The sequence below is a fragment of the Coregonus lavaretus genome (assembly GCF_964263955.1).
Source record: "Coregonus lavaretus genome assembly, chromosome: 4".
NCBI classification, from domain to species: domain Eukaryota; kingdom Metazoa; phylum Chordata; class Actinopteri; order Salmoniformes; family Salmonidae; genus Coregonus; species Coregonus lavaretus.
Genome location: NC_139991.1, coordinates 67,460,154 through 67,473,828, shown reverse-complemented (window position 1 = coordinate 67,473,828; position 13,675 = coordinate 67,460,154). Strand labels below are relative to the sequence as shown.

Genomic DNA, 13,675 nt, shown 5'->3' with positions numbered 1-13,675 from the left:
TCTGAACTGTCCATATATAGAACAGCGTTATGTCAGCAATGATTGATGAGAATTAAGAGATGAAGTTGTCTGTAGCGACGTAGTGTGCTGTACACCAGAGGGGAACACCCTTTTCCATGGTGGAGTAGAGACAAAGGCAGACATTATAGATACAGGCAGACATACACTCCCACCAGTGTGGCTTCACCCACGCAACCAGATTATAGCCACACTGGGCTATTTTTAAGAACAAGGCTCTTCATTTGCATTTCGTGTTAATTGTTCAACAATGGGAAAGGAATGATGGCCAGATGTCAGCCAACTGTCACTTCCTTGGAAAACTTTGACTAAGTTAATGAAACAAACATAAAACAGTTGTAGTATATTAAAATTATGTCTTTGTTAAAGGTTTTTCATGAAGAAATGGAAGGTTGATTATTGCTATCCAGAGGGAAGGTTTTAGCGTGACGTCACATATGACAAACAGGAAGTGGGTGGTAAGATACGGGGATTGAACAGTAGAGGGAGCTATTCAACTCTTGGAAGGCTATATAAAGGGGGGAGCAACGACGGAGAGTTAGAATACAGCAAGATTTATTTGGGGTCTGGTTCTCCGGATATTGTGTCCGTACTTACGCTGGAACCTCGTGGTTTGAATAAAGGCCTTTGAACACGATCCGCCTAAGCAGACTCCTTGATTGATGATAACACCTACAAATAACCTACACTACACAGTATTTTCCCATAAATAATATGCCATTTAGCAGACGCTTTTATCCAAAGCGACTTACAGTCATGCGTGAATACATTTTTTTTTTGGTGTATGGGTGGTCCCGGGGATCGAACCCACTACCTTGGCGTTACAAGCACCGTGCTCTACCAGCTGAGCTACAGAGGACCACATTAATAACAATCACCTCCGAAGTTGTCGACTTCAACTGGGTGTAATTAACATTCACCACGTTTGGAACGGCAAGTGCTGTTTGTAATGATGTCATTAGTTCAAAATTCCCTTTTAACATAGAGTTATTATTAAAGTGAAATATACAGATAGATATGTACAGTATGTTTTTCTTTGGTACTATGATCCAGATAAAGATATATGATCTGATACCCTGCCAGCTGGCCCAGGCAAAACTCTAGTCTAGAATATAACTGGCTTACAGAAAAAGATGAAAAAAATGTATCATGTTTTTAGATAACTGAGGCCACACATAAAAAATGCAGCCAATTTTTGTTTGACAATCCTTTCATAAGGATATAGATCTCATAGCATAGGGGCAGGGGCGGCCTGTTCAATAGGGCGATATGGGCGACGCACTGCCAAACGGGAAAAGGAAGGGATTTTTTTTCTAATCAATTATATCACGGCAACAGTAGTTATCAGTGTTGTCATCTATACGTCTGATCTGCCACAGTGCCACACTGCCACTAAATGTCGAATCAGGCTAAAGTCGTGCTTCAAATGGCTCCCCCCCCTTTTGGGGCGATTTCAGTCAGATTGAAAATCGCCCAGAACTTCTGTCATAGACTCCCATGTAAAATCTATTTTTTTCAAATTTCAGAGCCTTCAATACAATGTCTATGGGTGTCTGAGGGCTTGCACTTACGCGCTTGCGTCACATGAACGTAACTAAGAAAAGAGAGGGTAGCAGCCTCAATCAATTCACTACTACTATCAACATGGCTAGGCTTCAGTGCAACTCGATTGTGTCTTTGAAAGAAGTTCCTTTTTGTCGGCGAACAAATGAAGATAAATTGGCAACGAAACAATTAGGACCTCCCAGACCAAATTTAATAATTCAACAGGTTTCTACTAAAGGGGGGAAGTCCTACACCCGAGGATTTTCCAAAAATTGGTATGAACGAAAAACCTGGCTAGCAGGCTGCGATGTAGCTAATGCAGTTTTCTGCTACCCCTGCTTACTCATTCACCCTGAAGGCGGCACTTCAGACAGCACCGCTTGGACAGCGACTGGTGTAACCGACATGCACCATCTTTCAGAAAAGATTAAGAAACATGAGCTGTCAAAGACCCACATGGATAGCTGTTTGAGAATTTCTGCTTTGGGGAGAGTGAATATTGCCACTCAACTGGATGAGGGATACAGGCTAGCTGTCCGCCGCCACAACGATGAGGTTAGCAAGAACCGCCATATCCTCAGCCGGCTAATCCAGTGTGTGAAGTTTTGCGGCGTGTTTGAGTTAGCTTTGCGAGGCAAAGATGAAACTGAGGGCTCCACCAACCCTGGTATTTTTCTTGGACTTGTCAACTTTGTGGCACAATTAGATGAGGTGTTTGATGACCATCTTAAAAATGCTAAAGTTTTCAAGGGCACATCAAAGACCATTCAAAACGAGCTACTGGAGTGTATGCTAGCGGTCACGAGGGAACATATTGTGGAGGAGGTGAAGTCTGCGAACTTCGTAGCTATCCAAGCTGACGAGACCACGGACGTTTCTACACAGACACAGTTGGTGCTTGTGCTGAGGTACATAGATAGCAAGCACAAAGTGCAGGAGCGCTTTTTTGAGTTCCTTCCCATCTCGGAATCAACCTCAGTCTCAATCGCCAGTGTACTTTTGGAGAGACTGAACTGTCTTTTTGCCGATGACGAGAAAGTCAAACTCATTGCGCAAGCTTACGATGGAGCCAGTGTGATGAGGGGAGAGAAGGCTGGTGTGCAGAAAAAGGTGCGTGAGCATTTCAAGAATGCCCATTACGTGCATTGCTATGCGCATCAGCTGAATTTGATCATGCAGCAAGCTACTTCTCGCATCAAAAAAGTGAACATTTTCTTTTCCGATCTGAGCGGGATTACAACTTTTTTTTCCCGGTCACCCAAACGCACCAGCATTCTTGACCAGACTGTTGCACGAAGGCTGCCCAGACCTTCATCCACACGGTGGAACTTCAACAGCAGAGTCGTGAACACTGTCTACGAGAATCGAGACGACCTCATAGAATGTTTTGAAGCCATCCGGACGGGTTCATTGGGTTCATTTGACCAGGGCACAGTGAGAGAGGCATCTGGCTACGTGAGGATGCTGCATGATGAAGATTTTATTTTTTTCCTGCGGCTTTTTCACAAAATCATGCCCCACGTCGACATTCTGTACCAGAAGCTACAGAAGAAGGACATCGATGCTGTCTTTATCAAAAGTGCCCTCGACAGCTTCACAAGCAGTGTGCAGGCCATAAGGTAAGATTAAACAATATCATTCGATCTTTCTCAAAGCAGAGCTTTATTTGAAAATGTATGCATGAAAGGAGACTGCATTTGTGTTTGAAATTACATTATTCTCATTATATAAAGCCAGTGGTGTAATCTATTTTATTTTATATACTATGTGTACTGTGCAGTGGTGCTCATAAGTGTATGAACACATTCTAAAGTTGACTAAAAAGAGGAATAAAAAAATAAAAAAATCATCTTTTGGAAATTTATCTTAATGACTTAATTAAAAAAGTTGGAAAATCCAACCTTTATGGACACCAATTTTCTTTTCTTTTTTATTCCTCTTTTTAGTCAACTTTAGCATGGGATCATAAGCTTATGAGCACCACTGTATACTGTGCTGAACATCCAGGCTATGTGAGACACAAAGGCTAACTTAAACACTAAAGACTTTATGCATCCCTGCCCATTTTAAGTGGAACTGAAGTATTTGTACTATACATCATGGATACATTGCATATACCTGTGCATCACATAGACAACAATACTGTACAAAGCCAACAAACACATTGGTCTGTTTGCCTTCAGGGACTCCTCTCAACAGCAGCTGCAAGAAGCAACAGGAGCCAAAAGACCCAGAACAGCTTTGAGAGAAGAGGAGAAGCAGAGGCTGTCTGAAGAGGTCTGCAACACCATCCTGGATCACACCAAAGAAAGGTTCTCTTTCTCTGGCCACCTTGTGAGTGCTACCTTACTGCAAGCAGACATGTTTGAAAGGTACTGCCATTCATTTCCTGATGAGGCTCTGAATGCCACTGTGAATGCATACCCCATGCTGAGCAAGGCAAAGCTCAAGACAGAACTATCTCTGATCTATGAGAATCCTGAATTCAAGGGAGGCTGTGGTGCACTGGCACTGTACCAGGTTCTCATGAGCTACAACCTCCAGGAGACGTTCTCTGAGACTGTGACTCTGTTGAACATCCTCATAACTACTCCCATGACAACAGCTGAAGCTGAGAGATGTTTCTCAACTTTGACACGAGTTAAGACATTCCTGCGAAATTCAATGGGCCAGGAACGTCTGAATGCACTGGCCATGCTTTCCATGGAGAGGGAACTAGTCCTCAGCATGCCTGATTTCAATGAGAAAGTCATTGAACGCTTTGCTGTATTGAAACAGAGAAGAGAACAGTTTCAGTACAAGTAATGTAGCCTCTCTCTCTCTTTGTCCCTCCCTCCCTGTCTCTTTAACACACACACGCCCAAATCAGTTCACAGTTGATGTTGTTTAAAATAGTTATTTTTCATTTAAAAAAAAGTAAAACAAAAAAAATAATCTGTTCATGTTCATTTTTACAAATCTATACAATTGGCCAGAATATGGTTGTTCATATTTACAAATCTATACAATTGGCCAGAATATGGTTGTTCATTTTTACAAAGCCATACAGATAGCTGTGTTTACCTTTTCTAGAAATTACTTTCAAATTCTGTTTTCAAGCAAAATGTCTATCACTGTTCATTTTCACAAATCTATACAAGAGGGCAGAATATGGAAGTCTATAAAAATGTCTTATTACCAATAACTTGCATCAATGTTTTCAGTAGCCTCTATCAAAAGCTCCTGCTTGCTTGTTGTGAATTATGCTCAGGTGCACATATTTCCAATTCAACCATGAGGCAAAAAATGTGGTAAAAGCTCTTGTTGATCCTGCAATCTGAACAAATACCAAGATGCTGTATTTTCAGCTGATATTTCATTTGTTTATGGAAATGCATATTGTTTATGCAGTGTTGAGGAATGTGAAAGAACACCCTTGATTATTTTTACTGTGATAACTTATTTTGATTTTGTAAGCCAACACTTTTGAGATCAGTCAATAAATGCTTCTGGTATTGACTTATATGCTGCCCCTGTCTTCATGTTGTTGCTGGACATATCTTTTTAAAAATGTGTGTAGGTCACCTAAATCATCAGAAAAATTGCCCCCCCTGAGAATTTTTTCAGGAGCCGCCACTGCATAGGGGTCCAAAATGGGTCAACTTTGTCTATAAATGGTTTTTCATACAGGTCCAAAAATCACATTCACATCAACCATTTCTCTACACATTAAATGTTGTTAAAATGAAAAGGGGTTGTGTGGTAATGTGGCTCAGTGGAAGGGCTGCAGTCCCCTAAGTATACATTGCCAAGAATGGCATGGGATCAAATCCTAGCACTTCCCTGTTATTCTCCTTAAAGTCAAAAATGTCATTTTTTGCATTTGGAATGACCCTAAAGGCATCCCTACAGCAAACTAAACAGCAAGGAAGCTACTAAACAGAACAAGCGTTTCATTTTAATCACACCAATACAAAAGCTGGAAAACATCAATGACATAACATTTTCATTCTAAATCAAATAGCATGCATCTTCTTCCTTATTTGCAAGTAAATCAGGAAGATGCCTTTGGCTATTGCGTCACATTCCCTAACCTAACATAGCAGTTGTAAAATAAACACATTCCCAAACCGGTACTAGGCAGCTGTTGAAACACGTATCTGTCACCCACACAATCTCATTTTAACCAAAAAGTAATGGAAGTTATTCATTGACACAACATGTAAGATACATTCATGCCCACATAAAAACACCATGTAAACACTTTTTCTTGCCATTGGTGCTGTGATCAGTAGGTGGAGGAAATCGGTTATTTGCTTGTGTCTCAGGAGCTGTCATCGAACAAAACATGAAATACATCGAGTTGCCATGTGTGAACATTTTCCTTACGAAACAGTCCAACGATTGACTTCTGTTTTCTATACCCAATTACCATAGTAGACCTATCTTTTAAAAATGTGATACTAACCTTTTTCCTCCTAGTATTCAACACCACTGATCAGAAATATTGATAAAATGTTTCACAGTGCAATAACATACAATTCAGTTAAACTCAGTAGCTCTTTTCCCCATGGTCAAATACAATCTCAGTTGGTTTTGGGTACTGTAAAAACCTACCACCACAACCTGGACTCAGGGGAAGACATAACAGTAAATGTAAATCAGGGACACTCCAATTAGTATGATATGTTACGTTTCGTAAGGTATGTATTAATTTGTGGATGTCCATCATCCATTTCGTATGATATGTTACGAATTTGCAAAGCGTATGCTATGTTACGAATTCCAATTGGTTGTGGCTAATGTTAGCTAGGTGGCTAACGTTAGCTAGGTTAGGATTAAGGTTAGGCTTTGGAGTTAGGTTAAAGAGTTAAGGTTAGGGTTAGGGGAAGGGTTAGCTAAAATGCTAAGTAGTTGCAAAGTAACTAAAAAGTAGTACGTAGTTGCTAATTAGCTAAAATGCTAAAGATCTCCGTGATGAGAATCGGTTATATTCTACAAGACTCAATGGGTGTATATATAACTAATTTAAAAGTCCAAAAATTGATGTAGCAAATGCAGATTACCCGTTTTAGAGCTCAGGAAGTATATGAGGAGATTATCATGAAGAGGAGACCAGAGGGGTATACTACAAAGCAGAATCAAGGAGTTCGCCAGCTAACTTGCCTAAATATTCGGATATAACTTTAATTTCTTTTGAACGATAAGATTGAAATGGGCATAGTCTAATTGTTTCAACAAACAAAAACACATACCGAAGTTTAGCTGTTTTAATGAACCAGAAAATCTATATTTCTGGTTGCTTATCAAAGTTAGCTGGCTAACTCGTTGATCATGCTTTGAAATATACCCCTCAGCAGTGTGGGGAGACCAGTAGTTAGGTAAACCATATGGAGTCATTAATTATGTTTAAGATCAGAGGTGAAAGAGTAATCCATTTAAATGCAGTGTAGAATCATATTTCCATTACACACACTGTAACCACATCCAATGACTAAGAAATTGAAAACTTCCAGGGATGAGGACACTACTTTTTCAGGCCAGGATTCACCCTTAGGATCCCACGCACAGGGATAGTTCAGTTGTCATCGATCCAACTTTCACTGCTTTACCTCAGGTTTCTCTTTTCATTCAAGGAAGAATCCCAAAGTAGAAATCCTGTTTGTTTTTTCAGAAATGAATTACTTTATTCACAGAAAGGTCAATATAAAACGTTTACTTGGTAACATATTTAAAGGAATAGTTTACCCAAATTACATAATTACATGTTGGTGTCCTTACCCTGTAAGCAGTCTATGGACAAGGTAAGACTGCCTACAGGGGAAGGAAACCAATATGCAATTTTGTAGTTTGGGTGAACTATCCCTTTGAGGAGCAGTTTTAACATAACATCTATGAAATGGTGCGTCCAGACAGAATAACATAAAATCTATGAAGTGGTGCCTCCAGACAGAATAACATAAAACCTATGAAGTGGTGCCTCCAGACAGAATAACATAAAATCTATGAAGTGGTGCCTCCAGACAGAATAACATAAAACCTATGAAGTGGTGCCTCCAGACAGAATAACATAAAACCTATGAAGTGGTGCCTCCAGACAGAATAACATAAAACCTATGAAGTGGTGCCTCCAGACAGAATAACATAAAACCTATGAAGTGGTGCCTCCAGACAGAATAACATAAAACCTATGAAGTGGTGCCTCCAGACAGAATAACATAAAACCTATGAAGTGGTGCCTCCAGACAGAATAACATAAAACCTATGAAGTGGTGCCTCCAGACAGAATAACATAAAACCTATGAAGTGGTGCCTCCAGACAGAATAACATAAAACCTATGAAGTGGTGCCTCCAGACAGAATAACATACAGTAAAGGGAGTTTAATACCTCTCCCTAGGGCTACAGCCACACAGAGATTTTGTGTTAGAAAAATGCGAATTGAGCCAATTGGTTTCTATGGGAGTAATCCATTGACAGGTGACGGACAACAAATATGATTGTCCATCATCCACTAAAGAACGCACAGTATATCAACCTGTGTGCGTAAGCAACTCGTCTGTAAATAATTGACTTGAGTTTTGAGGGACAAAGAAATACAATGATGAATGCCCATGCATTTTCATATGTCTCTGTATGGCTGTAGCCCAAGGGTCAAATCCTACCTGGACTCTTGCACAAAACTCATGCGTTAAAGAATTAGGCAAAAGTTTGAGTTGTGCATGCATCTCAAGTTAGGAATTGACCCCACTCTAAAATCATAAGTTAATTTAAATAAACAATTTAATTATTCTTGATCAAGAAAGGAACAGTACATATTATGAAATTAATACGTGAATACATTTACTAAAACATTAACAAGGTCATTTTTTGTCAGAAGGAAAGCCTTAACTAATACCTGCATGTTACAGATGTATTGTATCCACAAGGATTTTAAAATGTGCCTTGGTCTTACTAAAAGCATGGAAATAAATAACAAAAAATCCACAAAGACTGCATATTTTTGGTATAGTCACGTTCTCCTTGTCTAGAGGAGAAAAGCACCAATATACATGGTGGTCTCTGCCGAACAGTCAATCAGTTCATAATTGTCTTCATCAATGGACACCATCAGGAGATCCCCTTCCTCCAGAGTGACCACCTGTCCTGTGTACATTGTCCTTCTCTCTCCTCTCCTATCATCTGGTATGCTATCCTTGACTTCCATGATAGGCCAATAATTTTCATAGCTATTGGAGTATTTCAGGACTTTCAGGCTAAGAAAATGGACCTTGCCAGATACCTTGTCCTTATCCGGCATTCGAAAGTTGACCCCCACGTAGACAAAGTATCGGCCTTCCTGAGGGACAACCAGAGCTTGCTTGTTCTCGTCATAGGTGAAATTCTGCATGTGCACCAAGCCGTTGTTCTGGTGTTCCCATTGGATGTAGTCTTTAGGCACGGAGTTGCAGCTTGATGATGCTGGAGGTAGGAGAAGATGGAGAGGATCAGAGAAAATATTGAAATTATCCTGATTCTGGAAATATATCCACTTGATATTCAAAATACAAAATTCCAACATTCCTGACAGCTGCACTCACACAATATTACCACAGACTCACAGTGTGCACACTATAGCCTATCAGCAAACTAAGCAGGAAGTTTGATCAGGCATGTGAATAACACCATACCCATACACTAGGGATTTCTCAGTGATATCCAAAAGGCATGTGGTTCCTACAAGAGAATCATGAAGGCACATCTAGGCTACATGGGAAAATACTATTGTATAACAAGAAGAATTGGTATAAATCCTCAAAACAATGGTAACACAGTGCAAACCTACACATCCGGTCCAATCACATGCAAGCCTGTGTGTGTATATGTGTATATATATATATATATATATATATATATATATATATATATATACACACATACATATACACACACACACACTACCGTTCAAAGGTTTGGATCACTTAGAAATGTCCTTGTTTTCAAAAGAAAAGCACTTTTTTTGGCCATTAAATAACATCAAATTGATCAGAAATACAGTGTAGACATTGTTCATGTTGTAAATGGCTATTGTAGCTGGAAACGGCTGATTTTTAATAGGCGTACAGAGGCCCATTATCAGCAACCATCAGTCCTGTGTTCCAATGGCACGTTGTGTTTGCTAATCCAAGTTCATCATTTTAAAATGCTAATTGGTCATTAGAAACCACTTTTGCAATTATGTTGTGCTGTTGTGCTGATTAAAGAAGCAATTAAACTAGCCTTCCTGAGACTAGTTGAGTATCTGGAGCATCAGCAATTGTAGGTTCGATTACAGGCTCAAAATGGCCAGAAACAAATAACTTTCTTCTGAAACTCATCAGTCTATTCTTGTTTTGAGAAATGAAGGCTATTCCATGCGAGACATTGCCAAGAAACTGAAGATCTCGTACAACGCTGTGTACTACTCCCTTCACAGAACAGCGCAAACTGGCTCTAACCAGAATAGAAAGAGGAGTGGGAGGCCCCGGTGCACAACTGAGCAAGAGGACAAATACATTAGAGTGTCTAGTTTGAGAAACAGACGCCTCACAGGTCCTCAACTGGCAGCTTCATGAAATAGTAACCGCAAAACACCAGTCTCAATGTCAACAGTGAAGAGACGACTCCGGGATGCTGACCTTCTAGGCAGAGTTGCAAAGAAAAAGCCATATCTCAGACTGGCCAATAAAAAGAAAATATTAAGATGGGCAGTCTGAGATATATGCTCCAGATACTCAACTAGTCTCAAGAAGGCCAATTTTATTTCTTCTTTAATCAGCACAACAGTTTTCAGCTGTGCTAACATAATTGCAAAAGGGTTTTCTAATGATCAATTAGCCTTTTATAATTATAAACTTGGATTAGCAAACACAACGTGCCATTGGAACACAGGACTGATGGTTGCTGATAATGGGCCTCTGTACGCCAACGTAGCTATTCCATTAAAAAAATCTGCCGTTTCCAGCTACAATAGCCATTTACAACATTAACAATGTCTACAATGTATTTCTGATCAATTTGATGTTCTTTTAATTTACAAAGAAATTGCTTTTCTTTCGAAAACAAGGACATTTCTACGTGACCACAAACTTTTGAACGGTAGTGTATATATACAAACTACCAGTCAAAAGTTTGGACACACCTACTCATTCAAGGGTTTTTCTTTATTTTTACTATTTTTTACATTGTAGAATAATAGTGCAGACATCAAAACGATTAAATAACACATATGGAATCATGTAGTAACTAAAAAAGTGTTAAACAAATCAAAATATATTTGAGATTCTTCAAATAGCCACCCTTTGCCTTGATGACAGCTTTGCACACGCTTGGCATTCTCTCATCCACCTTCTTGAGGTAGTCACCTGGAATGGATTTCAATTAACAGGTGTGCCTTCTTAAAAGTTAATTTGTGGAATTTATTTCCTTCTTAATGTGTTTGAGCCAATCAGTTGTGTTGTGACAAGGTAGGGGGGGTATACAGAAGATAGCCTATTTGGTAAAAGACCAAGTCCATATTATGGCAAGAACAGCTGAAATAAGCAAAGAGAAACGACAGTCCATCATTACTTTAAGACATGAAGGTCAGTCAATACGGAAAATGTCAAGAACTTTGAAAGTTTCTTCAAGTGCAGTCACAAAAACCATCAAGAGCTATGATGAAACAGGCTGTCCTGAGGACCGCCACAGGAATGTAAGACCCAGAGATACCTCTGCTGCAGAGGATAAGTTAATTAGAGTTACCAGCCTCAGAAATTGCAGCCCAAATAAATGCTTCACAGAGTTCAAGTCACAGACACATCTCAACATCAACTGTTCAGAGGGGACTGTGTGAATCAGGCCTTCATGGTCGAATTGCTGCAAAGAAACCACTACTAAAGGACACCAATAAGAAGAAGAGATCTGCTTAGGCCAAGAAACACGCGCAATGGACATTAGACCGGTGGAAATGTGTCCTTTGGTCTGGAGTCCAAATTTGAGATTTTTGGTTCCAAGCGCCGTGTCTTTGTGAGACGCGTGTGGGTGAACGGATGATCTCTGCATGTTTAGTTCCCAGCGTAAATCATGGAGGTGGTGTTATGGTGTGGGGTGCTTTGCTGGTGACACTGTCTGTAATTTATTTAGAATTCAAGGCACACTTAACCAGCATGTTTGCCACAGCATTCTGCAGCGATACGCCATCCCATCGGGTTTAGGCTTAGTGAGACTATCATTTGTTTTTCAACAGGACAATGACCCAACAAACCTCCAGGCTGTGTAAGGGCTATTTTACCAAGAAGGAGGGTGATGGAGTGCTGCATCAGATGACCTGGCCTCCACAATCCCCCAACCTCAACCCAATTGAGATGGTTTGGGATGAGTCGGACGGCAGTGTGAAGGAAAAGCAGCCAACAAGTGCTCCTTCTAGACTGTTGGAAAAGCATTCCAGCTGAAGCTGGTTAAGAGAATGCCAAGAGTGTGCAAAGCTGTCATCAAGGCTAAGGGTGACTATTTGAAGAATCTGAAATATAAAATATATTTTGATTTGTTCAACACTTTTTTGGTTACTTTTTTGGTTACATCGTTTTGATGTCTTCACTATTGTTCTACAATGTAGAAAATAGTAAAACAAAAAAAATTGAATGAGTAGATGTGTCCAAACTTTTGTCTGGTACTGTATACTTTTGACTGGTAATGTATACTTTTGACTGGTAATGTATATATACAGTGCCAGACAAAAGTTTGGACACACATATATATATATATATATATATATATATATATATATATATATATATATATATATATATATATATCAGAATATAATAAAAACACTCTTTACTAAGACCTACTTGTCAGGTGAGCGTTTGGCTTCAGATTCTGTCCTTGACGATCTGGTAGGAAAAAGGGAAAAAACCATCAGTGCTGATAGACGCGCCTCTCTCTAGGCTTCATTCATAAAATCAAAGGAATGTACCATGGAAGACATATCATACCAGCGAAATAGTTACATACCTATAGCTTGCTGTCTTGAGTTTTCTGCAGTTGTGAATGTATCCTACAAAAACAAAGACAAGTTAACTATTAATGGTGAAACTCTCCGGCATCTGTGTGCCCCGTTAAAAACATGTGGATGTCCCATTGCTTACCTTCTCATTACAGTCTCTGATCACACGCTGCGTAAAGAAAAATACAGCTGCACAGCCCAGAACCAAGAATAACGTGACAAGACGCCAGCGACTCTCCTGTCGCTTCATTTCTTGACAGTGTTTGAGCAAAATAAAAACAGTCTCTTGCTGCGCCATTGAAATCACGGTGTCTTCAGGAATCTCGCAGTTCCTTGCGCACGTCTCCATATCAAACCACGACTACGAAGTCTAAAGTAACAAAATATATCTTCTTAATAAAATACATCTGAATTTATAGTTCCGCTGCCACCTACGCAACTTGGCTGTCAGTGCCGTTCCCTGCATGTCTGCCCTGGGAAAACCCCCCAACGTCTTGCACTAACAGACTATCCCTCAAGGTGCTATAAATGTCCACTCTCAAATTCATAGACAGAGCTGTGGGTCCAAAGGTAGTATTTTATCATGCGCAAAATAAGGCAGTTCAATGTAGACAAAAGTATAATGACGCTCTTGTATCTTCTATTAATTATAAAGCTTCCTGACTTTCTGTTTTATTGCATGACACTTCTCCCCGTCTATCTACAAAATACACAAGATTGTGAATGGGTCCGGAAAATATAAGAGATGTTCGATCGGGTTCAAGTCCGGGCTCTGGCTGGGCCACTCATGGTCATTCAGAGACTTGTCCCGAAGCCACTCCTGCATTGTCTCTGCTATGTGCTTAGGGTCGATGTCCTGTTGGAAGGTGAACCTTCACCCCAGTCTGAGGTCCTGAGCGCTCTGGAGCAGGTTTTCATGAAGGATCTCTCTGTACTTTGCTCTGTTCATCTTTCCTTCGATCTGGACTACTCTCCCAGTCCCTGCCGCTGAAAAACATCCCTACAGCATGATGCTGCCACAACCATGCTTCACCGAAGGGATGGTGCCAGGTTTCCTCCAGACGTGACGCTTGGCATTCAGGCCAAAGAGTTCAATCTTGGTTTCATCAGACCAGAGAATCTTGTTTCT

General features: G+C 40.1%; 1 protein-coding gene across 1 annotated transcript; it reads right to left on the bottom strand.

Annotated features, from left to right (window-relative positions):
- Positions 1–7,213: 7,213 nt before the first annotated feature.
- LOC311127830 (lymphotoxin-alpha-like) lies at positions 7,214–13,019 on the bottom strand. Its single transcript, XM_084159712.1, has 4 exons — positions 12,689–13,019; positions 12,555–12,597; positions 12,392–12,433; positions 7,214–9,002 (listed from the first exon to the last, which is right to left on the bottom strand). Exons 1-4 carry the CDS (start codon positions 12,893–12,895, stop codon positions 8,569–8,571), a joined length of 726 nt encoding a protein of 241 aa, XP_084015838.1. The 5' UTR covers positions 12,896–13,019; the 3' UTR covers positions 7,214–8,568.
- Between the last annotated feature and the right edge of the window lie 656 nt (positions 13,020–13,675).

Excerpts from the sequence above, each read along its gene's own strand:
- LOC311127830 (XM_084159712.1), bottom strand. The coding sequence starts at position 12,895 with ATGGAGACGTGCGCAAGGAACTGCGAGATTCCTGAAGACACCGTGATT. Across the intron at positions 12,434-12,554 it reads CTCAAGACAGCAAGCTATAG|ATCGTCAAGGACAGAATCTG; the intron begins GTATGTAACTAT and ends TTTTCCTACCAG. Across the intron at positions 9,003-12,391 it reads GCCAAACGCTCACCTGACAA|CATCATCAAGCTGCAACTCC; the intron begins GTAGGTCTTAGT and ends TCCTACCTCCAG.